We start from the raw sequence: 25,616 nt of genomic DNA, 5'->3' as shown, positions 1-25,616 counted from the left end.
TGGCAAAATTGTGTCCAGAGTACATGATGGTTCACGGCCGTATAAGAGGAAGAAGGGCGAAAAACCAGTTGTTGCTTGGGTGGCAGTGTTGTACGCGAACGTTACGAATGGCAGTACTTGGTCCCAGTTCGAGCTTCCAGATTCAGATGTAACATACATTGCGAGCATGTCCCCAAGCGTACGGTTGAAGCGCTCCGTGAGGCCATTTGTTTGCGGGTGGTACGCAGTTGTAGCTCGATGTATCGATTTACAAGACGACAGGAGCTCTTGGACTACTTCGGAAAGAAAGACACGACCTCTATCACTCAGTAGCTCGCGGGGGGCGCCGTGTCGAAGAATGAAGTGGTGCAGAAGAAAATGGGCTACCTCTCGAGCTGTCGCCGCGGGAAGTGCAGCAGTCTCGGCGTAACGGGTCAGGTGGTCGACGGCGACGATGACCCATCGATTACCAGCGGCACTGCAAGGTAGCGGACCATAGAGGTCGATTCCCACGCGATCAAACGGGCGAGCTGGACACGGTAAAGGCTGAAGAGGGCCAGCAGGGTGGCGAGAAATCTTGTGTTGTTGACAGGCGGTACAAGAGCGAATGTAGCGACGTACGAAATTGTACATTCCCCGCCAGTAGTACCTTTGACGAATTCGATCATATGTTTTGAGGACGCCGGCATGAGCGCTTTGCGGGTCACTATGATGGTGGGCACAAACCTCGGAGCGGAGGTGGCGCGGAATGACAAGAAGCCACGTTCTGCCGTCTGAGTTGTAGTTCCTTCGGTAGAGAAGGCCTTCCCGAATGGCGAAATGGGAGGCCTGTCGGCGGAGTGCCCGAGGATGCGTAGCCGCGGAAGTAGTGCCAAGGATATCTAGCAGGTTAGAAACCCAAGGATCTTGTCGTTGCTCGAAAGGCATATCCTCAATGGTGAGTGCTGACAAGAGTGTTTGAGGAGGGGACGATGAGTTAGGCGAGCAAACCGGTGACCGAGAAAGAGCGTCGGCGTCAGAGTGCTTGCGGCCAGAGCGGTACACTACACGGATGTCGTATTCCTGAAGCCTGAGAGCCCAGCGCCCGAGACGGCCAGACGGATCCTTGAGAGACGCGAGCCAGCAGAGAGCGTGATGATCTGTAACTACCTCGAAGGAGTGGCCGTATAAGTAAGGGCGGAACTTCGTTACAGCCCACACGATTGCTAAGCACTCCTTTTCGGTAACGGAGTAGTTGGACTCGGCTTTGGTGAGAGCACGGCTGGCGTAGGCGACAACGTATTCGGAGAAGCCAGGCTTGCGCTGGGCGAGGACGGCGCCGAGGCCGACACCACTGGCATCGGTGTGAAGTTCTGTAGGTGCAGTAGGGTCGTAATGGCGAAGGATTGGCGGTGACGTTAGAACATTGCGCAGTGTCGCGAATGCATCATCGCAGGCTGGCGACCAAGAGGAGAGGTTAGGGGTGCCTTTCAAGAGCTGTGTAAGGGGGGCTATGATGGTTGCGAAATTCCGAACAAAACGACGAAAGTACGAGCAGAGGCCCACGAAGCTTCGCAGTTGTTTCAAAGTGGTCGGTTTCGGAAAGTCAGCGACGGCGCGCAGCTTCTCAGGATCAGGCAGAACTCCATCTTTACACACAACATGTCCGAGTATTGTGAGCTGGCGGGCACCAAAGCGGCACTTTTTGAGGTTCAGTTGAAGACCGGCGCGGGTTAGGCAGGTGAAGACCTGGCGAAGTCGAGTCAGGTGGGTCGGGAAGTCGGTTGAAAAGACGACGATATCATCAAGGTAGCATAAACAGATGTTCCATTTCAGGCCGCGCAGTACAGTGTCCATCATTCTTTCAAATGTGGCTGGGGCGTTACAGAGTCCGAATGGCATAACATTAAATTCGTATAGTCCGTCTGGAGTAATAAAGGCGGTCTTAGGACGATCCGCCTCTGCCATGGGCACCTGCCAATACCCGGAGCGTAAATCGAGTGAGGAAAAGAATTCTGCGCCTTGCAAGCAGTCTAGGGCATCGTCGATTCGTGGGAGGGGGTACACATCACGACGAGTGATTTTGTTGAGACGGCGATAATCAACACAAAATCGTATGGAGCCATCCTTCTTTTTAACTAGGACCACAGGAGACGACCATGGGCTACAGGATTCTCTAATTATTCCGCGTTGGAGCATGTCATCGACTTGTTGGGCAATAACACGGCGCTCAGTCGGCGACACACGATACGGCCGCTGATGGAGAGGTGGATGAGCGCCAGTGTCGATGAGGTGGGAAATGGTCGTCGTGCGGCCCAAGGAAGATTGCGGGATGTCGAAGGAGGAGCGGAATTGGTGTAGAAGGTCAAGAAGTTGCTCGCGGTGGCGCGGCTCTAGAGCGCTGTCCACAGAATGGTCAAAAAGGTCCCGCTGTAGCGGATCGGAAGCCACACGAGTTGGGGTCAAGGCGTCAACTTGGCAAACAGGGAATGACACATCATCAAAGGCGAACAGAAGGTCCACGGGCTCGATGCGGCCAAGGCACTCCCCTTCGATCAACATAGCGGGAGACGCAAGAGGATTGGCTACCAGAAGTGTGCTAGCGCCGTTGTTCATGTCAAGGACGGCAAACGGCAGCGGTAAGTGGCGGCGGCGGCAGACAACGTTAGAGGGCACAAAGAGGACTGTCGCGGCAGTGGTAAAAGAGGCAGTGAGGGGAACCAGAACAGCGCTTCCGGGTGGGATGGTTGTATCATGAGCTATGAGGAGTTTGGTCGCAAAACGAGGACACGGCTCGTGGAACAGGGCATCAGACGGTGCATCACTCGATTCAATGAGCTCTACTTGAGGACTGGCGCAGTCAATGATAGCATGATGCTGGGACAGGAAATCCCAGCCGAGAATGACGTCATGAGAACATGTGGGGAGAACGACGAATTCGATGATGTACAAGGCTGCAGCAATGACGACGCGAGCAGTGCAGATAGCTGTCGGCTGTATACTGTGAGCGGATGCGGTACGAAGCGATAGTCCCTCGAGAGGCGTAGTCACTTTTCGGAGGGAGCGGCAGAGTTTTTGGCTGATAACTGATACAGCGGCACCGGTGTCGACGAGCGCAAGAGTATGAACACCTTCAACGATGACAGCAGTAACATTCGCGGGATTAAGACGAGGACTTTGAAATTCTGTCGAATACGCAGTTCGTGCCTCGCGAACTGCGGCGGTTAGTTTTCCGGCTGAGTAGCGGGTCGTCGGCGCATTGGCGAAATGGAGCGGCGACGTGGTGATGGCGAACGACGAGGCAGGAAGTCCGGAGGGTCAGGGGATGCTGTTGGATGACCCGATGGGACGGGGAATTGGGGGGCCAAATAAGGTGGCGCAGGCCGCGCAGCAAAGGCCATATTTATTCGGCGCCGGCAGTAGCGTGTAGTGTGCCCAGGGATGCCGCAGTGGTAGCAAATAGGCCTGTTGTCTGCAGTGCGCCATGGAGATGGTGTCTGACGCAAGGGGGGAGCAAACGCTGTTGGTGCCGAACGCATAGGGGGCGAAGCATAGGCATATGCTGGCTCAGGAGGTGGACTTGAAGTAACTTCGGCATATGAGCGACGCAATACCTGGGGAGGAGCCGGCGCGAATGCTGGAGCATAGCTCAGTGGCGCAACGCCGGACGATGAAATTGTGGGCGTGGGGAACGGCATTGAGGGTGCGACCGGAGGTGATTGAGGAACAGAATTAGGGAGGACTTCAGATACATGCTGTTGGATTGCACGGCGAAGCTCCGGAACAAGGCCAGTTGGTGACGACTCCTTAACATATGGCTGCAGGGACAGTTGTCGTGCGACCTCCTGACGTACAAAAGCCTTGATGTTTTCAGAGAGGCTAGATGACTCCCTCTCCGCGGCTAGTCCAGCAAGTGATGCTTGAGGCTGGCGAATCAAAACACGCTCCTTGCGGAGTTCGTCGTAGCTTTGACATAGGTCGTAGATTTCCTTGACCGTCGTGGGGCCTTTGGCGACGAGCATGTTGAAAGCGCCGTCATCAATTCCTATGAGGACATGACGTATCTTAACGGCCTCGGTCATGGTCGGGTCAACGCGACGACACATATCAACAATGTCCTCAATGTAACTGGTGAACGTTTCACCGGGTAGCTGCAGTCGCGACCGAAGACGCTGTTCCGCGCGGAGTTTTCGGACGGCGGGGCGGCCAAAGACATCAGAAAATTTCGTCTTGAAACTCGCCCAGGTAGTAAAGTCAGACTCGTGGTTTCTAAACCACAGATTAGCGACGTCGCTCAAGTAAAAGATGACATTGGTGAGCTTACGGTTGTCGTCCCAGTTATTGTGACGGCTGACCCGTTCGTAAGTGGTCAGCCAATCGTCGACGTCGTCATCGCTGCTTCCACTGAAGGTAGCGGGGTCCCGTTGACGAATCGCACCTGTGCAGGTGACGGGCGGAGGTAGGTGCAATGAAGTCGGCTCCGTCATTGGTGTAGTCAACGTTCTGCTGCGAAGTTCCAGGGCGAGATGAGTACAGGGAACCTCAGATTGACCTCCACCAAGTGCGATGTGGATTTAATAGTTCGTTTGAACGTCTAGCGCTGCCAGTAATTCGGGCAGAGCAGGGTCGAATTGCCAGCCGCAGGGCACAGCTTCAGCACGAGAGATGGGCGCCGGAGCCAAGCGATGGTGATGGCGATGCCGCAGCATTTTCCGTTCTTTGTCTTCTTTACAATCTAAATAAAGGGGCTGTATTGATGCACCAAGGTATCGTGCAATTATTTTCCATTTTTTGTCCGTTTTTGATACTTCGAAACCCCGGTTAATTTGAAGGTTTTTTGCGGTCCCAAGAACTTTGAATTAACAAGGTTTTACTTATTGAAATTACTGAGGCTTGGAAAAACTGCGATGTTCGGCTGTGAGTTCAGATACTTCAAATAGTCAAAACATGGCGCTAACAGAATCGAACAGCTAATACCATTAACAAGCGATTGTTAGAAACACTGAAATTAGTACACCCCTATTCATGCTACCAGCATTTCCGAGACAATCAGTGACAGACTAGCGATAGACAGCAACAAAAACACCATTAAACGTACACTTCTATGCAGGTGGGCCACACAAAGCAGGGAAAGCTGCAATACTTACGAGTACTGACTGTCATTGCAGTCGGACTCTTCAGATTCCTCTGACTGAGACCAAGGGCTGCAGGCAGGCTTGAAACTGCGCGAAAGAAAAACAAACAAGAGTAAATAATATGTGAAACATAAATTCCTGTCCTGTTCCAAAGACATTTTTCAGTTCCCTGCAGTGGACAAAACAGCAGCATCAGGATGTATCAGTTTGCAACGCTTGACCTACACATGCCTCAACTACACCACTGAATTTTCTTTCTTAACATCACTTGAATGAACTGTGGTCTACGGAGCAATTACGGAGCACAGAAAGGATTGTCAAATACAGTCGAACCCGGATATATGGAATTTTGGTTATATCGAACTCGCGGAATATCCCCTTGAAAATCCCATGTAAAAATATAGGAAGGCCGTGTCATATATCGAACTCAATTTCACCGGTCGGTCCGCACCACGCACTGGAAAGTGGGCCTTCCCCAAAGACGATCGCATCACCCTTGGTCGTTTGCCGCGTGACGTTTTCAAGCCACGCACGGAAGGAATGAGGGGACAGTTCGGCAACAGCTGCTCTGGGCAGCACCGCGCCCATTCTCCAAAAGCGCGCATCTGCAGTTATCGTTTCTCGCGCGCCAGCACATGACGTTTGCAAGCCATGTGCGTGGGTGCGCCCATTCTTTTGCCAAGCTATCTCTTTCGTTCAGTACGCGCTACGCATGCGCCAAGCCAGCTCAGCCCGTTTTCAGACAGACGTCGGACGCTTTAGCGCGTGTTGCGAACCCCCTGCGCGCGGCGGCTGACGTGGCTCTCTCTCTTTTTTTTTTTGCGGGAGTCATTTTTATCGGTGTGCTGTATGAGCAGCGTAGCGTAAGATATGGCGGCTGCAGACGTTAAGAAGCGGCAGCGGTTTTTTTTTTTTTTGGCAGGAGTCTTTTATCCTTGCATGTATGAATCAACGAAAACACACGGTCAGCTACTGCGATCATGATGCCCACTCCAAGCGTGGCGTGACAAATTGAACCAGGCTTGTGCAATCAAGCCATCACGCGCACTCTGCCATGTTCGTTCCCCGTCACCGCAGGAGCTATCAAAAGATAAACGCGCCCAGACGTTATCGCTGCGCAGCATCTTGGCACGCTGCCAAGAAATGAGCTGTGGATGAGAGGACCGAAATGGAGCGACGCGTGCCATCGACATGCAAGCGAAAACGTTCGCGATTTCTGATTTCTGCCGCGGCGACACAGAAACCTTGCTTTGAGCTGCCGTGGTGGCTCGAGCGGCGAGAGCGACGCAGTTCCAAGTTTGAAAATATTCGCTCTGTCGCTGCCGCATCGTCGCGGAGATCACTCAATCGCTCGCATGTGAGCGAGCTGGCCTTAGCGCTTTTTTTTTTCAAATTCTCGGGTGCAAAAGTGGAGGGTGGGTATATTATGCGAGTGGGTTGATTACGCGACAAATGCGGTATCGTTGTTTCGCATCGTAAGTGCCGATTTCTGTATATCGAATTATCAATATATCGAACTATTTCGCGATCCCCTTCGAGTTCGATATATCCGGGTTCGACTGTACTATAAAGGAGACAATAAACTGGCATAAAAAAGAGAAAGAAAACAGATCTAAAGGAAAAAGAAGTTTTCTCTTGAAAAATGCCGATCCTGTACCGAGCGAAATTTTTTTTCTAGGCTCGAACTTCTAAAGTGGCCGGCCTCTTGACAGCAACTGTACAATAAAGCAAAAGGAAGCCATCGAGGAAAACCTCAGAACTTGCTGCATACACATCCCTCTTTACAGTGCCTGTTGCCAGCTTGCAGAACAAGCTATGCAGGTACTATAACTACTTTTATAAATGGCACTTTGTTGTGAGTACACTGAATGGCAGTTTTTTCTTCCTTTTATTTATAACATGCCAAGTGGCTAAGGAGACTTCAACCATGGCAACCATTACATGAGTACTGTAGAACAAAACGATCAAAAATATTAGATTTTTTGACTTCATTACCAAAAAAATAATTCACAATGTGAGGAGCAGGCCTGTACAGCAGCAAGTGAGGAGTGCCCAATACTATTTACATACTGCATCAAGGGCCATGAATCTGGTTGCTTAATGGCACACGCAAACCTTTTTGTGGAGAAAAACGCCTTGGTTTGTAAAATGTATTCAGTCCTTCATATTACGGGCACTTTTAGAGAGCAGTGAAGGCAAGTTGTTGCTTGTTGTTCATATCATTTTCAGTAGGTGCTGTCGATTTATTTAATGTTATCCCTCCCCATATAACACCTAAATTTCTGAAGGAAGATACGAATGACAAGCCAAATCAAGAAGTGTCCCTAATAGATAGTGTGGGTAGAACCGTAGCGTCAATAACAGCAATTATGAGGCATATTCTCATGAAAACAGCCTTCAATCTGCTGTTCTAAATATTTGGTTTGGTTTGGTTTGTGGGGTTTATCGTCTCAAAGTGACTCGGGCTATGAGAGATGCCGCAGTGGAGGACTGCGGAAATTTTGACCATCTGGGGTTCTTTAACCTGCACTGACATCGCACAGCACACAGGCGCTTTGCTTTTCGCCTCCATTGAAAAGCGGCCGGCAAGGCCGGGATTCATTCCCGCATCCTTGGGCGCAGTAGTCGAGCGCCATAACCACTGCGCCACCCCGGCAGGTGTTCTAAATGTAGTAAAGCAAGTGCTACAGTGTTTGTGGCTGTCCGGCTTTTAGTTCCTACAACAGGACGCAGAGCACCAATGAACCAGCAAAACAACTAAAGTGCCGTCACAGTCCTAAAGCATTTGTTGAGGCCGACATCATAACACTTGACACTTGTGGGGTTGCGACTTCTTAGAATCGTCAGAATATGGTTTAAAACTCCCCTGGAGTTCTGTACATCTTTGCATCGCATCAGAAGCAATTGCGAAGTTTTTCTTGAACGCCCTGATAAGAAGCACACTGAGAAGGCAGTTTTGGGGAAGATGCCACAAAAGCAATTACAAGGCAAAGGTGGACTGTCAACATTTGTCATTTTGTGCTTTCATTTTATACCCCAAACCTGCAACAACCTCCGCAAGGAGGTTAGCAGTATGTATCAAATAAATAAATAATAAACATGCTTTTATTCTCCTAATACCTACTGTGAATGCCATAAGTATGGGAACAAGAAATTAGTTTTCTCAAAATGACATTTTTGAAATATTTTTCAAGTTCAATTTACCTTTCCTTAGAAACAGCTCATACTGTTTTTCCCAGATTATACTGCAGTCTGAACCTAAAACATTGAGAAGCTAATTGTGTGAAAAGAAATTAACAAGTTTAAAGTTATCTCAAGGCAGAATGTCGTATTGGGAAAATGTCATATTTTTTTGTACATGGTACAAATACATAGAAAGTGATTCTTCTTATATTCAGTCGAAAGCAATTAACATGTGGCATTCATGTGCAAAGTTTATTGGGCATAACATTTTTTGTTACCATGAAAAGGTATATTAAATTCCATAACTCAGCCTGATTTTGGCATTCATATGAGGTACCAGAAGGGCAAGCAATGCTACTGTAAACAAAATTCATAGCATAAACAAAAAAATTTCAAAATATGCAGCTTCAGATATAAAGCTGAAGTCAACACACATACACACCCTCTCAAAGAGGGTGTGTATGTATGTGTATGTGTGCAAGTTAAATGGGAATCATATCTAAAATATCCAAAATTCAATCCACTTGCAATAAAGAGTCTGAACAACAAGGCCGAATGCGTCTAGTGACAGTAAGCGATTAACGAACAGGTACTGACGGCGGCATCCCGTCAGGTCCCCCAGTGCAGCTGCCAATCTGTCCTTGGTCCCGCTGGTCAGCGAGACAGGCCTGCAGTTCTGAGCCCAGAGAGGGCGCCGCGTTGCTGGTGCTGGCAGCTGCACGGCCACCATCCCAGATGGCGCTCTGGCGTGCGGACAGGGCGGGCTCCTCGTCCTGCCTTTGCCGCAGCTGTGCCTGCAGCTCCAGGAAGGCCTCCTTGAGGTCCAGGTAGCGGGCACGGGCCTCCAGGAGTTCTTCCGACTGCTGCTCCTGCAGACCCCGGCTCAGGGCAAGCTGTGACCGCAGCTCATCCGCTTCTGCACGCAGCTGCAAAGAAGGGCGTACACACTAACACATGACAGCTTTCAACAAAAGGCCTTGCTGCAGTACTCGGTATGAAAACAAATGCTAGTAGCAAAACCACAGATCCCATTGATTCTAAACGGTCCTTTGCATACTGTGCACGGACTGCGATCCTCCTGTTTAGAAATGAGACTGTCAGTGACACCTAAGCAAACTTCTGTCAATCATTAACGGTGAGATAGGCGCCACTGCGAACTAGTAGACATGCTTAAAACAAAATCATCCCTCTTCTGAAGATATTATGATGAATAACTTAATTCCATGAAAATTACAAACTATAGCTCAGCTCTTTAAAGCCACATGCCTCTTGTCAGGAAGCATATCACTAACAGTATTACCAGACGAAACAACCTGCTTCATTTGTGACCTTTTGAGGAATATCTATGTTTCCAAAGCGTGATAAGTGGCTCTGGGGGGTCTAGAATCATGGTGGCCCACAGCTATCACCCCAGTTACATGGACACTTCTCACTTATACGTGCTACCGCACAGCACACCCTTGCGTATGCGACAGCAGGGTACCACATGAGGTACACAAGGCTAAGGCCGAAAGTACCACAGACATACAGATAGATTGCTTTATGTGGTGCAGGTCAACTCACAGGATTCTGTACAGCAATTTTTTCAAAAGGTCAACAAAGGTTCAAAGCCTTATCATTCTTTTTTACTGCGATAGGAGAACCAGCGGCATTACATGCACACGAAAATGCCAGTGTTGTCTCCCCCCACACACAGGCCTCCTACCTAAAAGGCTACAAACTCATCCACCCACTATTACTCTTGGACCACCTACTTTCGTCCCCAAGAAGCACGATCCAAATCCTCACAACCCTAACTTACATATGCTCCACCAATTGCCAACACCCATACAACACTCCACAAGGCCTCCCCCACTCAAACAGTACCAAATCGCAATGTGAAAAAGCTGGCCCCTGTGTATGGCCTTGGAGATACAAGCCTCCATGTTCCAGAAGCACCACCCACTCACAGTGATGCTCAGTTCAATTCTACAACCACCCCTCCCCACTGTCATCCTCCGGAAGCACAACCCGCTATTAATTCACCTACTTCCAACCTCAAGAAGGCCTCCATCCATTTCAGGGCCGCACTGCAGCAGAGGGAAAAAGCAATGGCAATATTAAGTTACTGACGCAGTGGGGAAGCCAGCTGTGCTCAGGAATTATCCCTCACCAGTACTTCCCATCAAACCTCCCTAAGCGTGGCTTCCAATCCCCCTAATTGCCATCACTTCAGCAAAATGAGCTGTTGAGCAAGTTAGTCACATTCTTGTAATAATAAACTGCAGCGGAAAAAATACAGCCACAAAGGGTGACACACACAGCACATGGACGAATGCTGCTCCATGTGTTGTGTGTTTCTTCTCTATGTGATCGTGTTTCATCTGCCGACCCTTAAACCCCGTCCTGAGACTCTCTCCACAACCCAGAAGTGCACACTCATCTCTGCCCAGCTCGAGTCTTTAGAAAAATTCTGTCACATGTATGAAGCCTGGGCTTTGAGCAAAAAAATTCATTCAGGTAAAATCATCAATACAGTAGTTGGCAGAGGGTAACGTCAGTTCCTTCTGCACATGCACAGTTCATGTTGGTGACAGGCGTATGTGACAGATGTCAAGCATACACTTGCTGCCGTGCAGGCACAGCTAGGTCCTCGTGGAAACCAATCGCGCCTGCATCTCCTACGTGCGTTTTCTCAAAAGACCAGGTTTCATGATCATTGTCACTTTTTCTTTTTTTTTTTTTTCTGCTTAATGGCATTTGTGTTAAAAATGTGCTTCTTTGAGAATGCTCGCTGCACTGTTGAAGCTGCTCTTGTGTGCCAGCGGTATTTGAAATGTGCTCTTAAAAATTATTTGAGAGAAAAAAACAAACCCATTTCGCTACAAACCAAGATAGCAGCATTTCACCTTATGTAATACCCTCTTCAAAGGGCCTGGTATTTAAAAAGTCTGCAAAACCTTACTAAGCACTCCTAGTCTGCTGCTGCGCACTCACCGACTGTGCGTATCGCTGCATGTCGCTCAGCTGTGCATTAAGCGTCAGGATCTCCTGCTGTTGCCGCAGGTTGACCTCTGTCCGCCGGCACAGCTCTTCCTGAAGGTGGCTGGACTCCTTGGTGACATCCGCTGCGGACAAAGGAGCACCCAAGAACAAAGGTCTCACTCAAGACATGACTCACAGACACCAGAGGGTCAAGGCACTGCACAATATGGTAGCCCCAAGTTGTTGGCCCGGGCGGCCCTGAGTGCATGTTTCTAGCACCATATTCCAGCATCGCTTCTCCCTCTAAGATGAGTTAGTGCGACCTAGATCACCTATAAATCTTCTCTTAGTCTTGAGAACTGAGAACAGCGCACAAGTTGCGTAACAATGATGTGTGGGCGCACTAAAGTGCTAATTTGAGGAACAGCATGAGCAAGTCGGAGCCTAGTCAATGTTACAAATGCTGTGTGAAGCAAAACCACAAAAAAAGCTCCCCGTGAGCAACAGTCGAGAGACGTTCTTTTTGCTCCCATGTCTCCTCTGGACTGGCCTGAGCTGCACAGCGTCATGGTAGCTTCCTACCGTGCCACAAGTTGACAAAAATAAATGCCAATGGTTTTGCACCCAGTTAGCTACAAGGGATGCAGTCTGGAGTTAGATGTGATGCATTGCCATATCTGCTGCATAGAATGGCAGTTCACATCATAAACAATGCGGCATTTTCAACTTATTTCATGGAGCCATTGTTTTTGAGGCGAGCGAGTAAAACAGCCCCATCCAAACCGAGATGTGAAGTGCAGATGAAACATACTTTAGGCAATAAAGACATAGCAACAGCAAAGAGGAGAGAAAATCTTTGCACTGTAGCACTGACTCACAGCAGCCTCTTCTGCAAGATTATTGTTCCACATTTTTAGCAGCTTTCTTTCGTTTACGCGAGGTGCTGCAATGGTTGGACTCCCTTTCTATCTATCGCCCCAGCACAACATTACAGCATGGATGCAGCAATGGTATTACACGTACACAGCTGCCGCACACAGTCCCGGATGAGCTGCAGCTCCTTCTTCTCCTCTTCCTCCAGGTGGCTCAGCTGGCTCTGGGACTGGGGAGGAGACAAACAGACACACAAACACATTTACACCACAGGCAAGTCACTCATGCAAGACGCACAGGAAGTCAAGTTCCCACTCAGAAGTTCCCGCTCCTTTCTGCCTGTCCTCTCCCTCGGCCTACCTGGTTGCTGCTGCCCTGGAAAACGGGCTAGTCTCACATCAGCTCCTCTGTGAATTTTACCACCGTTGAAGCTATGCAAGTTGACAAGATGCCATCAACATGATTTAGTAATTTGCAATGTTAGTTAGTCAATTAGCTATATGTGGTTTTATGGCACATAAGCAACAGTGGCTATCATGCACCAAACACAAGCTTAGATGATCTGTCAGATTTCAAGGGTCATGATACTTATATTTAAAACATTGGCTTTCTTTAGAAATGCGCAAACAATAGAAAAATTGATGACCGCTTCTTCCCCTAAAATTTGCAATGTGCCAGCAGTAGTTTACCTTTATTTTTTGTTCAGTTTTTTACATGACATATTTTTTAAATATTTGAATTTCGCCGCAAAAATATTTCGAGACGAGCACTGACAAACACACGTTGTTACAGAATTTCATTAATCAAAATCTCTGGTTAACCTGATGCTTCAGTAGTGGTTCTCCTTAATTTGTTCAGGTTACTGTACCTGCTTAGGCCCACTGCACAGCATGAAAAACTTCAGACTGGAGAAATATCTAGCAATATGCTAGTCAAGTTAACACGGGTCTGCCGTAAAAGCGAGTGGAGTGGCCTGAACAGTAGCCTGTGATGCTACGCAAGTGGTGGTGAGCTGTGCAATCTTACCTCGGCCTTCAGTTGGCTGTTCTCCTGCTCCAGCTCATGGATCTTGCGGGTCAACGTACTTACAGGAACGTCATCACCCCTGTAGGGGATAAAAGCCACATTTGTAATAGTCTCCCTGGTCAGTTTGTCACGAACAACATGAAAAATTTTATTATTTATTTATTTATTTGATACATACTGCTAACCTCCTTGCGGAGGTTGTGGCAGGTTTGGGGTATAAAATGAAAGCACAAAATGACAAATGTTGACAGTCCACACTTGCTAACTTTTTACACATTATATATGGCAGTGTGGAACAAGAAATAGAAATGAAGAGAAGGATATGATACAATACAATACAATACAATATGATACAATGAAATACAATACAATATGGTACAATACTTAAGGCACATGTTTCACAATATTTGTACAGAGATCGGGCTAGACATATATAGGGTTCTCAAGAAACAGTTGCCAGCCATGAACTGAAACTTTCTATTGATGAGCAACTAACGACTTCATCGACTAAATCATTCCATTCGCGGACCGCCAGGGGAAAGAGAGCGAACATGAACGTATCGCTGTGTGCGCGATACTCGACTAGATGCTTGGAATGTCGTTTTCTTTCGTATCTAAGTGGTGAGAGTGAAATGTATCTATTGCGGTCAATTTTAAGGGCTCCAGTTAGAAGTAGGTAAATAAACTTCAGTCGTGTATTTTTTGCTCGGGTACTAATACTGCTAAGACCAGCCTGTCTAAGAAGTTCGGAGGGAGAGTCAAGTCCTATTGTAGACAAACCTTATGGCCTTGCGTTGAATGCTTTCAAGTTTGGTAATTAAATTCTTTGTGTGAGGGCACCAGCATATTATGTTGTACTCTATGATTGATTTTTTTTTATTTTAAGAAATATATTCCACTTTGGTATTAACGACATAAAAATACATCTTTCACCCTTTCTCGTAGTCATGCTGTGCAGAAAGGTTGCAACTCTCAAAGGATATACATGCATTTTTTAGGAAACAGTACTTTTTGGAGTCTTATGTATCCTTTTCTCAGGTACTACAGTTGAACCCGAATAATTCGAATTTTGGTTATATCGAACTCATGAAATATTACCTTCAAAATTCCACATAAAAGTAAAGGAAAGCCGCATCGTATATCGAACTCAATTTCACCAGTCGTTCGATATATCGAACTCCGCACCATGCATTGAACAGTGCGCCTTCCACAAAGACGACTGCATCACTCTCGGCCGTTTGCTGCGTGACGTTTTCAAGCTACGCGCGGAAGAAATGAAAGGACAGTTTGGTGACGGCTGGTCTAGGGCAGCGCCATGGCCTTTCCCCAAAGGGCCACGCATCTGCGGTGACCGTTTACCGCGTGCCAGCACGTGACGTTCGCAAGCCATGTGCGTGAAGGAACGAGAGAGAATCAATGCAGCCGTGGTGTTCGGAAAAGGGGAAAATGTGATAGAGCAAGCGCAATGGTGTGCCCATTCTTCTGCCGAGCTTTATCTCTCCCCTTCCTCCCTCCTTTCAGGTCTTCGCTTGCAGCAGCACGCACTACACATGCGCGGACAAGCCAGCTCAGCCCGTGGCAGACAGAATGCCGGACGCTTTCTGTAGTGTGATTTGTGAACAACCTGCGTGCGGTGGCTGACTTGCGACGCGTGTCTTGTGTCGTCAAGCTGAACATGCGTAAGATATAGTGGCTGCGGACGCTAAGAGATCTTTCTTTCGTTTTCTTTTTACGAGAGTCGTTCATCCTTGTCGTCGTGCTGAACGTGTGGCGTAGCATATGCTATGGCGGCTGCAAATGTTAAGAAGCAGCTTTTATTTAATTTTTTTTTCTACTGTCGACCATCCTTATCGTGCTGAACATGCGGCGTAGCGTATGCTATGGCGGCTGCAGACATTCAGAAGTGGCAGATTTTTTTTTTGCAAGGGTTGTCCATTCTTGCATCTATGAATCAACGAAACCACGCGGACAGCTGCGATCATGACACTGGCTTTTAACATTGTTCGCTTCAAATGACATTTGCAGCTATTACGCTTTCCAATGATTTTGTGGTAGTGGAATACCCAAGTGTGGTGTGATAAATCGAACTAGGCTTTTGAAACCAAGCCACCACGAGCACTCTACCAAGTTCGCTCCCCGCCACCGCAGAATCTATCAAAAAGTCAAAAGATAAGCACGCCTGATGTTATCGCTGCACAGCATCTTGGTGCACTGCCAATAAATGAGCTGTGGATGCGATGGCCGAAACGGATTGGGACGCGTCATCGATTAAAGGCTGGTTCACATGCAAGCGAAAACGCTCGCGATGTCTATCGCAGCGACGCAAAAATATGTTTTGAGCTGTCGCGGCGGCTCGAGCGACGCAGTTTGTAAATTTTAGCTCTGTTGCTGCCGCTCATTCGTTGTGTTCGTTCAATCGTTTGCATGAGAACCGACCTTAACGCTTTCTTTTTTTTTTTTTTTTCATATTCTTGGGGGCAAAAGTGGGGGTGAGTTCATTATGCGAGTGGGTTGACTACGCAACAAATACAGTATCATTTTTCACGATCGCAATTGGCATCTCAGGCAGATTTCTGTATATCGAATTATCGATATATCCAACTATTTTGCGATTCCCTTCGAGTTCGATATATCCGGGTTCGACTGTATACGTAAGCAAACAAAATTTTCCAGAGATTTCAATCAATGGCTTTAACATGAGTATATGAGTAAAACCAAGAGCCTGAGCCAATTTTTATAACATTAAAAAACAAAACAAAGAAACCTTAATGGATGGCAGTTGTACATTACAACGGCAAAAGGGGGGGAGGGAATTTTTTAAAATCAATTTTGTTTTTTACTTGAAGTTAATAATTCTAGTGCTGGCTGTGTTGCATAACTGTTACTTCTCTCTTACAAAATTCCACTCCTCCATAATCAGTTGACTTTAAGAAAAAGACACCCATACACATGCTGTTGCTCTGCACTGCTTTCTGCACAGTTCTCTTACTTCTTTCCGTTCCTCACCACCCAAAGCTATGACCTTCTTTCCACGTTTGTAGCCACTCTACACATCACTACTGCAGGCCACGCACTTTGCCTTGACGGTCTAGGATTGCCAAGAAGCTGGCTTCTTCCTGCATCTCATGAACGTAGCTGTTAAACTTGAAGTAATACTATTTGAAAGAACAGCAGAAAAGAAATAAATCGAGCCTTTGATTGCCTTTCTGTTTCGAATGAACAAGGAATGCATTCTAAACCAGATGACCTGAGGAAAAAGACGGCGTCTGATTCATGCAGTGCCAGTGGGGAACAGCCCCCCCCCCACTCACTCGGTGGGCGAGGGCAGTGCGCTGTCGGCCTCCTCCTGGGCGGTGTACACCTCGAGGAGGGAGGCCTTGAGGGCCAACTCGTGACGAAGCTGGGTGAGGGACTCCTGGGCCTGCAGCAGCTCGGCCTCGAGTGCCTCGCTGTGGCATACCAGCTGCTGCTTCTCACGCAGCAGGCCCTGGCCAATGTGCGCAGCCAGCTCCAGGTCCCGCTCCTTCTCCTCCAGAAGCCGTGTCAGGGCCTCAGGGTCACTGTATGTCCGCGTCATCTGGCTCACTCGCTCTCCAGACACCACTGCACACCCACCGATGCGGGGAGAGGACAGAACACAGTCAATGGAACGTCAAGTCCAGAACTCACAATTCAAGATTGGATTGACACCTTTAACAAGCACTTGCTGGTGCGTTAGAATAAGAGAAGCCACTAGAACAAACTAGTTCAGTCACGAGGTAAGGAATTTTCAAGCTGGGATTTAGCACCAACCACAGAAGAGAAAATTCAGCAGAGGCCTTCCACAAGCAACACCCTGGGAGATAAGTGTAGAGGAAATCAGTTGGGAGGTCTCCTTGTTCAGACACAATAGAGCCTTGTCATAGGCCGATCTGCAATTAAAGTGTCACCCATTCATTTTGTTCATTCTGTCAGCATTTTACACTTCCATATTGGTGCCTGTTTATTCTAAACACCCGTGTTTCAAGATGTGCAAAATAAACATCAATAAAAAGAGACTGGTGCGGCGAAAAAGGAGGAGGAAGCAGGTAAGGAAAAAAAATAAATAAAGCAGCAAAATAGGTCGAATTAGTCGCTAGCAAGGGGTACGTTTACACACTGGACCCAATCAATAGATTATGCTTCATTCATTTTATGCCTAGGAAATAGGTTATTGGAATGTGAAAGGAAGCAAAGAAGCCCGCGTCTACCGGTTGCGCTGGAGCAGCTCCAAAGGTGCACCAAAAGTTCCTGCTGCAACGTATAGATGTGAGCAATTTTGTACCGTAGCGCTTCGGCGCTACTCGGCAGAACACACAAAGAAAAATTTCACCGGAAGCTTCACGATCTGCGCATGTGCTGAAGTGATATTGCATAGAATTGAAAGCAAGGAAGAGCACCTTGTCCTAAGCACAGCAGTTGCAAGCTATGATTTCATCCTTCTATATATATTTGCTTACAAATATATATAGAAGGATGTTTGATTAAAATGATGGCCACATGTAAATGATACTGGAGGTCGGCTTCCCAAATTGAAATCTAGGCAGACTACAGTCGGAAGTGAAAACATTGTGAACTATTCAAGCTTTCTGTATCATGCAGCAATTTTAAAACTTGAGATGTGCTCGTATTTTTCTGAATTTCTCAACATGCAGTGTTACTCAGCACTCGTAATAGTAATATATCTAAAATCACCCTGAAGGCAGGCGAAAGTCATGTGTGGCCTCGCTCACATGGCAAATGCTTGCAGACACAGGCCGACTTTCCCCAGTTTGTCATCGGTTCTGTTTTTTAACAATTAACACTGAGCTTTTAGATAAAAGCAGGTGCTCGCATTCAAAGGAATAGAGGAATTCAATCACGCAACCAAAGAAACTTATTTATGCCCGCAAGCTGATCACAGACAGAGTCCTCCCTACAATTGCCACCTTGGCTCAACTGCAGCAGTGCCAATAGTTTGTGAAAATTCTCAATAGGTGTTGTCAAACCTCACTGTTTCAGTTACCTTTAGGAGTGGATGTTGTGGCTGTGAATCAGAACTCTTTGCTGGTACAGCTGCCATTACAAACTCATGTTCTGCCAAGTACTCAAACTTCTGAACATATCTGTCCGTTTCCACTACAGTATTGGGAAGCATTACTATTATGGGCAGAAACATCAAAACATGCTATAAAGTTAATTAGGAGTATTCAAAACCAAAACCTAAACACCGCATAATTTTTCCTGTCCTTTGTTACACAAGAAAGCATTGTTGGCATGGTCACCTGTTCAAGCACATGCAGTGAAGGCAGATGGCAACATTTATCACCGAGAGCAACAATAAGCACCAAACTTATCGCAGTTGCAATAAGCACCTTTCCAGCGGAGGTGACGCATTTCAAAACAATGACTGAGAGCAGCCCTTTAATGCATGAATATAAGCCAGACATCATGTGCTCCTCGTGCTGGCGCCTGCTTACTTTGGCCTCCTTCGCTTAATTTGAGACAGGTGCATGTGGCAGGCAAGTGACATGAGTGGAGTGGCGGAGAAAAGCAAGCGAAGAAGGCTGTGTAAAAGGAAGAGGCGCCCGCCAAGACAAATTGACGTCGAGCTGTTTCATTGGTTCTACAAAATGTGACACAAGGCAGGCTGTAGTGGAGAATGGCTTACGTGTATGGACAGAAGTATTATCTGGCTAGCCCTGGCAGTGTTTATGAAGAGAAATGGCAGGACACACATGTCCAGCAGTGGAAGGCTGTGAAATCAGCCTCATGGGAAACAGCAGTGGACTTTACACACAGAGCTGTGGAAAAGAGCATGCACTAAGAAAAGCTCGTCACTGAAAGCAGGAAAAGCACATGACCAACAAGGACGCCCAGAAGAAAGAGAGGAAATGACTCGGCCAAGGGACCAGGAGTAGTAATAGAAAATATAACTGGAAACCTCCCTGGCTTGTCCCAGTTACCTGTCCATTTTGATGCACACAGCATCACAATTACAACGATAAAAATAAAATGTGCAGAGGGCTGGGAGCGACCATTATTGGCAGTAGCAAAAGGTGCCGTGGCTTGCTCTATGCCACTTTGGGTCATAAAACATTTTGACCACCTGCCTGAACATGAAAATAGTACTTGGCCTAATTTAGCCCAGTCTTTCAATCGATACTGCCGAAAACAGTGCCTCTAAGGAAACGCATTAACTGCTATAACAGGATGTGTTATAAAAAGGCCCTTGTGCATGCATCAAGTGCAACAAGCTCTGTCACCACTGCAAAGGATTGGAGGCAGAATGGCAGAAAGAATGACCAGTTAAGAGGTGAGTGGTGTGAAAGGAAAAAGACCTCTCGACTGCAGAAGCATCTTTACTATGTTCATGGCGCACAAATGGTCCAGGGTAAATGCACGAGACCACACCTCTGACCATTTTGCTCCCGGTAGCAAGTCTTTTCAGAGAAGCGTGCCATCAATCAACAGAGTGCCCAAGATAACCGAACAGAAACGACAAGCATTTTAGAGCAAACCTAAAGTAGGAATTAAGAAACAATTACGCGGAGAGAGAGGAAAAAGGGCTATTGGAGAACTGCTTTAGCTCACCTGATTATCCGAGATAAACTCGCTTCAAGATAATAAAAATTCAAACCAACACCAATTAAAAACATCAAACTAACAAAATCACCCAAAGCATGCATGTGGATGACTACTAGCATCTACTGAACGGACAAAAAAAAAAGCGGACAGCTAATGAAGAGAAAGCCAAGTTGCACCGAAAAATGCAATTTGTTAGCTGCGAAAACAAACCGCTGAAGTCTGGCAGAGCCTGGGATGCTTACAGCCGTCAAATTTCTCCCTTTTCGCACCACAAAGCACCTCCAAACTCTGTGCACATTTACGATCTCCATGCAACTGCTTAGTGGCAATATTCTCTTGCATTTCCAGGGTTTGGCAGTACAGGTGCACTCACCAAAGTAGTTTAGTGTCTCCTGGATAAGCTCTGGTGGCAAGTCCAGATTCTCGGGACTGGGGAGGCACGGCGAAGGGATGATGGACCAGTCTTCCTTGTCGTAACCTGCAGGGCCAAGTTTCAAGGGGAGAGAGAAAATGAATAAATAACAGGGCAGCAAGCGAGTCATTGACATTACTTCTTTATTCACTGCACACTGAATATAGCAATATAACGAGATTCAGTTTTTCAGTTCCAAACGGGACCCGTAAGGAAGCCCAGTTCCTCCTGACTGCTAGATTACTGACACATGTAGCAATGACAATGTAATCTTTAACTTGCTCTCACAAGATATCTGCAGCACTGCAAAAGGCAGAGGAGCCCTTGCAATTGTGCTCCTAAGTGCCCCTTGCTCCTGCACACTATAATAGAGAATTGTGCTCCTACTGCTACCCCCACCAATTTGGGGGGCGACAGGTGAGTAGAAACACAATTGCCTATTGTATTGCGCGTGATTCTGATTGGACCGGGGTGCCTCTGCCTTTCGCAGCGCTGCAGATATCTTGTGAGACGAAGCGCAGTTGCCAGAATAATAATCATTTCTTGATCATTAAACTTGTTCAAAATGCCGGTTAAAGCTTAAGCGCTATTGCGAAATTGTCTGAAAGTACAAACAATGGCCATAGAAGAAACTCAATTTTACACATCATTTTTAGACCTCAAATTACAAACATGTCCAAGGTAGCACTGCCTGTACAGGTGTTAAAAGCCACAAATAAAATTCAAAACCAGCATGCAACACAAGCACGTCAACAATGCAAACCAGCTGCGGTGTTCGCAAATGTGAGCAGCAGTATGCAGGCATCAAGGTCAGAGTAGTGTTCCACGTTGCATGGCGGGGCATGCAGGAGCAGGCATTTACAAGTGGACAAACCGAGCTGCTTTTTTTCTCCTTGTTAAAATATGTTCATAAATATTTAAACATGAACTAGTTGTCTTTTTTGTCCAGTTTCAACAAAATGGCAATCTTTTTAAACCGCCATCGACGGATGGCACGAGAAGAGAAAGAAAAGGAAAGGCAGAGGGAGGGTTTACGGGGCAGAAAGAGTGCAGTGCACTAGTTTCTGATTAACTTGTGTGATCCGTGCTATGTGAGAAGAAAAACGCTGCAATGTATTACATTCTTGCTGAGCAAGGCTTTTAAACCACTTTTGTTTCCAGGCTGAAGCTAACCCAATCAGCTGGACTATTGTGCTCATCTACAAAAGATATGGAAGTGGAAGAAGGATGGTTTAGTTTGGTTTGTAGGGTTTAATGTTCCAAAGCGACTCAGGCTATGAGAGACGCCGTAGTGCAGGACTCCAGTAATTTCGACCACCTGGGGTTCTTTAATATGCACCGACATTGCACAGCACACGGGTACCTTTTTTTTTCACCTCCATCCAAAAGCGGCCCACTGAGGCCAGGAAGAAGGAGAGCAAGAGGAAAAAAGGAAGAAAGAGGAAACTAAAAGTTTCCTGCACACATCCGCCTCTCTCTTCCGCAGCCAGAGGATGGGAACTTGCCTCCAAACTCAGTGAGGGTATCCGCACGGAGGCGGTACCGAGGTAGCTGCTCTTCGATCAGGCTCACCAACTCCACCTCGGCACCGCCACTGCAGCTCAGATCTGGACAAAAAAGAAACAATGATCAGAGGAGAAAAAAACAAAAGCACTGCAATTCACGGCATATGCAACACATTTCCCACATTATTATTATTATTTTTATCCCCAGCAGGCACGTACTCAACATTCTTTTACCAATAAGAGGATGCTTCATAGTGGCATATCCTTAGCAACATGTGCCAGCAGGTCAGCTGCCAGCAAAATCTGCCTGCAAGGGTCTTCGTGGAGCACAATTCCAACAAAACAGGGCTGGTAGGTTAGGTTCCTTCTTTATCCACCATCCCAAAACTAACACGCAAGCAATGCTAAACAGTTCAACTTTACACGCAATATAGATAGTCGACTCATTACACAGCCATAGTTGGTTGCTCTTTAAATGCAGAGCCAAAAACACTTCAGTGCCCAGCATTTGAGGACAGACATATACCAGTCATTCTCATTAGCCCACAAAAGAACGAAGCTCTCTTTTTAATCATGTTATACTGGAGTCATGGGCAGCACTGAATATGACATTCTTACGTGTCAACCAATGTCTAAGTAAAATTTATCCACCAACCAGGAAACATGCCGTTGTCCTTTGGAGACAAAGCAGCAAATGTATATGATACACTGAACATGCAAGTCCTCAAAAGAATTTATTAAGTAGCAGCTAACACACCAAAATGAAGACAGACATGCAAATTTTGCTGCAACTTTTGTCATGAAACCTCACAAAGACTGAGTTTCTTCAGACAAAAAAATAATCAGCACTTTGAATGAGCCAGGTGTGAATCAAAATCAACTGCATCGGACGCAATCAACTGCCACCACGGTGCATGAACAGTTTATGAGAAATGCACATCTTTAGACTTCATTCAACGAGCACAACACTCAGACAGTGGCAGGGCGGGTGCATTAAAAGTGATACTCACTTTCACCCTAGGACGTTGCATGCATCTAAGGAGAAGAAATGAACACAGGTAGGACAGGTGGAAGAAAGAAGGGACAAAAACAGGCAAGCCTTCAGAGAGTTTCATCCACAATGCATCAGTAGTACTACTGTGGCAATATTAATCACCTTCCAGCACAAGTCCTTTTTCATTTTTTGACAAGAGAAAATGCTCGCCACACGCATCCCTATAACCTGTAGAGGTTGCAAATTTTCGCTAAGTTCCAACTTTGCATGCAAGAACAAGAAAACAAACTGACAACATATGGTGCATTATTTACATTTTGTGCAAGCATTTCAAGCCACTACTACACCCCAGCATGCCGTAAGAAATGATTCAATTCGAATTACCACCTCAAGAATGCATGGAAATTCACCTTAGTTAGGAATTATGTATGTCTTGACCATATGACTATTTCCTTTCCTCTTAGTGGATGGCTGGATGAGCATGGGGGAAGCTCACGTTAAATACTCAAAGAATCAGCCCTTGGTAAAACCTGTGTGCAATACTGTGTGTGTACTGTATCGATACCTCCATGTGCAAGCTGATAAGATAGCTAACGCATGCACAACTTGCACCCAAGATAGCATCAGAGTTCGCTGCATGGGTGCAAAATGAGCATTTGCACTAAGTGCTCCACGCTGTGGCCATGAAGCAGCTCGAGCAACAAGCCACGATAGCTCATTTAAAATTCCAGGCATTTAATGGGCATGATCCTTGGTCCTAGCCAGTGCTTTTGTTCCCCTTTCAACATTGCCATATTTATCCCAGCACTTCCAAGGCCCAGGGAATACTGCCAAATGGAGTGAGTGAGATCTTTTTCCCCAATCTTGAAAGTATGTTCAGAAACAACCAAACGCAGGGGACAAGCATCATAAATAAAATCTCAAACATTGCTCCCGTGAGCTTGTTCCAACCTTTATTGTACTTCTTGCTGCCTCTTATTTAAGAGTGCAGGTAGTGAACTGCAAATAACTTCACTTTAACGGCAATCAGTGCATTCATTAGCAACTCGTGTTTCGCTCCCACTAGCGACTGTGTTCCCTTGTTTATTGAGGGTCAAAAAATATCAAAGGCATTGGCCCTACAGAACTTGATCAAAACCCAGTCCTATGATACATCACAAGTAAACCGCGCGGTCGCACACTAGATGGTCAGAAACAGGCTTGTGGAGAGCAGCCCCACAGATCTAGTGTCAACCGCAGACAGTGAAGAAACCCAACTGCTCTTTGTAATGACATATCTGGTATAAAAATGTGCCAAGTAAAGCTGGATGTAGTGAGGCAACAAGAAAAACACCAGAAAGGCCACCAATAAAAAAGCCACCAGAAAAGACCAACTTGCTGCAAACATTACCTGACAGGCACGGGTATTAAGCCAGCCAGAGTCAGTAAGTGGATGTGCTATTACATGTCCTTACATTAGCCTGGTGAGGCCAAATACTTTTGATTAGGTGTATGTGAAAAGCAGGCTGCTATCACAGATGGGCTGCAGAAACGGTTCAGCAGTGAAGTGCTGAAAAGAAAGCTGTAGCACCTCCTCTTCGGTACAAGTGAATAGGACAAAGGGAACTCACTGTGATCCTACCAGAGTGCGCCCCACACATCGATGGCAGTACAGCCATTAAACTAAGCTCCAGGACTTCATTATTTGATAAAATGCGGCCACTTTGCTTCCCGCATCACGGTGCACCACAGGAACTTACTAAGAGCCAGTTTGACTGGCGAGGGAAGGTGCCCACCTGTGAGAGTGTGCGCGTTCCTGGTGCCGCCGGCGCACGACGGCGGTGCGCCCGCCGGCTCCAGCTTTGAGCGGTGGGGGACCACCAGCAAGGGCGGCCCTCAGCGCAGCTCCTCCAGCTCCATGACCCCTCCTCCTCCTCCCCCCTGCACACAAGGAAGAGATCTAGACCGGCTGCTGCTGCACAAAGCAATGCAAAGTAGGTGTTAAAAGGAAACAAATAGTTAGTTATATTGAGTCTTACAATGCAAAAGCAACCATAGCTATGATTGCTAAAGGTCATGATAAAGAGTAGTGCCTGTTCTTGTTTCTCTACCTGTCTTGTCTTCCCTTCATGCTATTTTTCATCGCAGAACAAAGTCTTAATCTTCCCCTAACAATGAAACTGAATCTATGTGGGGTATATTCCAGACAATATCATTAGTCTGTACTGACAACAATGTCAGAAAGCAGGTGCCCAACAGCAATGTATAAAACATGCTGCAATTTTCTTAAACAAAAAGCGAACAATACTGACATGTGCAGAGCTAGTATATCTTGGCAGCTATGTACTGTACTACTGCACACTACGTACAAGCTCTCGAAAGGGATGCAAGGCCTAGACAAATAATCAAAACACAAAACAAATAAACAAATACAGAAGACCATCCAGCGCCTGCATACTGCAGCACAATTCAAGAGCACCACACGCACAAGGTAACGTCACCCGCACCCTGCCTGCCGTGCACGAACTTTTTCAGGATGTTCATAAAAGGTAGGCCTGATAAACTGAGGACAGGAAGCATAGCAACACGACGACACCATTCCAGGAAGGAAAATAGAAAAGTCACCTCATTCACACCCTCGCACAGGACAGCCATAGTCAAACACGGAAAAATAGTACATGTCAGCTGGTTTCACTTGCGGGCATGGGAAAAAAAAAAAAAAAAAGAAAAGAAAACCCACCATATCTGGCCCCGTATTAAAAGGGTCTCGAGAAGGCTCTCTGGTCAAAACAGGCCAGCTGATATATCTTAAGTGTGACCCAAGATGCATTCTAACACAACAATTCTTCAAAAGGATAGGCTGCTGCAGAGATTCTGAAAATCATTTTGGCTTTCTATCAGCCTCCCTTGAATGCAGCTGCTCTTGCTTGCACAGGTGATGCACACCTGCCGAAAGCCATGCGTGCGTGCAGATCCTTTCTTTGTTTTTGCTGTACCGCAAA

General features: G+C 46.7%; 1 protein-coding gene across 1 annotated transcript in view; it reads right to left on the bottom strand.

The window, feature by feature from the left end:
• The window catches only part of milt (trafficking kinesin-binding protein milt), a 52,027-nt gene extending 27,525 nt beyond the window's left edge, over positions 1-24,502 (bottom strand). The window contains exons 1-9 of the mRNA XM_084599696.1: positions 24,411-24,502; positions 21,642-21,743; positions 20,098-20,202; positions 16,451-16,742; positions 13,140-13,218; positions 12,264-12,342; positions 11,253-11,383; positions 8,874-9,202; positions 5,106-5,180 (exon numbers count right to left, since the gene is read on the bottom strand). Of these exons, the coding sequence (XP_084455822.1) occupies positions 5,106-5,180; positions 8,874-9,202; positions 11,253-11,383; positions 12,264-12,342; positions 13,140-13,218; positions 16,451-16,716 (959 nt within the window). The 5' untranslated portion in view covers positions 16,717-16,742; positions 20,098-20,202; positions 21,642-21,743; positions 24,411-24,502. The remainder of the gene's footprint in view (positions 1-5,105; positions 5,181-8,873; positions 9,203-11,252; positions 11,384-12,263; positions 12,343-13,139; positions 13,219-16,450; positions 16,743-20,097; positions 20,203-21,641; positions 21,744-24,410) is intronic.
• Positions 24,503-25,616: the final 1,114 nt, after the last annotated feature.

This window comes from Amblyomma maculatum, chromosome 1 (assembly GCF_055883805.1).
Source record: "Amblyomma maculatum isolate TAMU_Amacu chromosome 1, ASM5588380v1, whole genome shotgun sequence".
In the NCBI taxonomy this organism is placed as follows: Eukaryota; Metazoa; Arthropoda; class Arachnida; order Ixodida; family Ixodidae; genus Amblyomma; species Amblyomma maculatum.
This window is presented reverse-complemented; position numbering and strand designations above follow the sequence as displayed.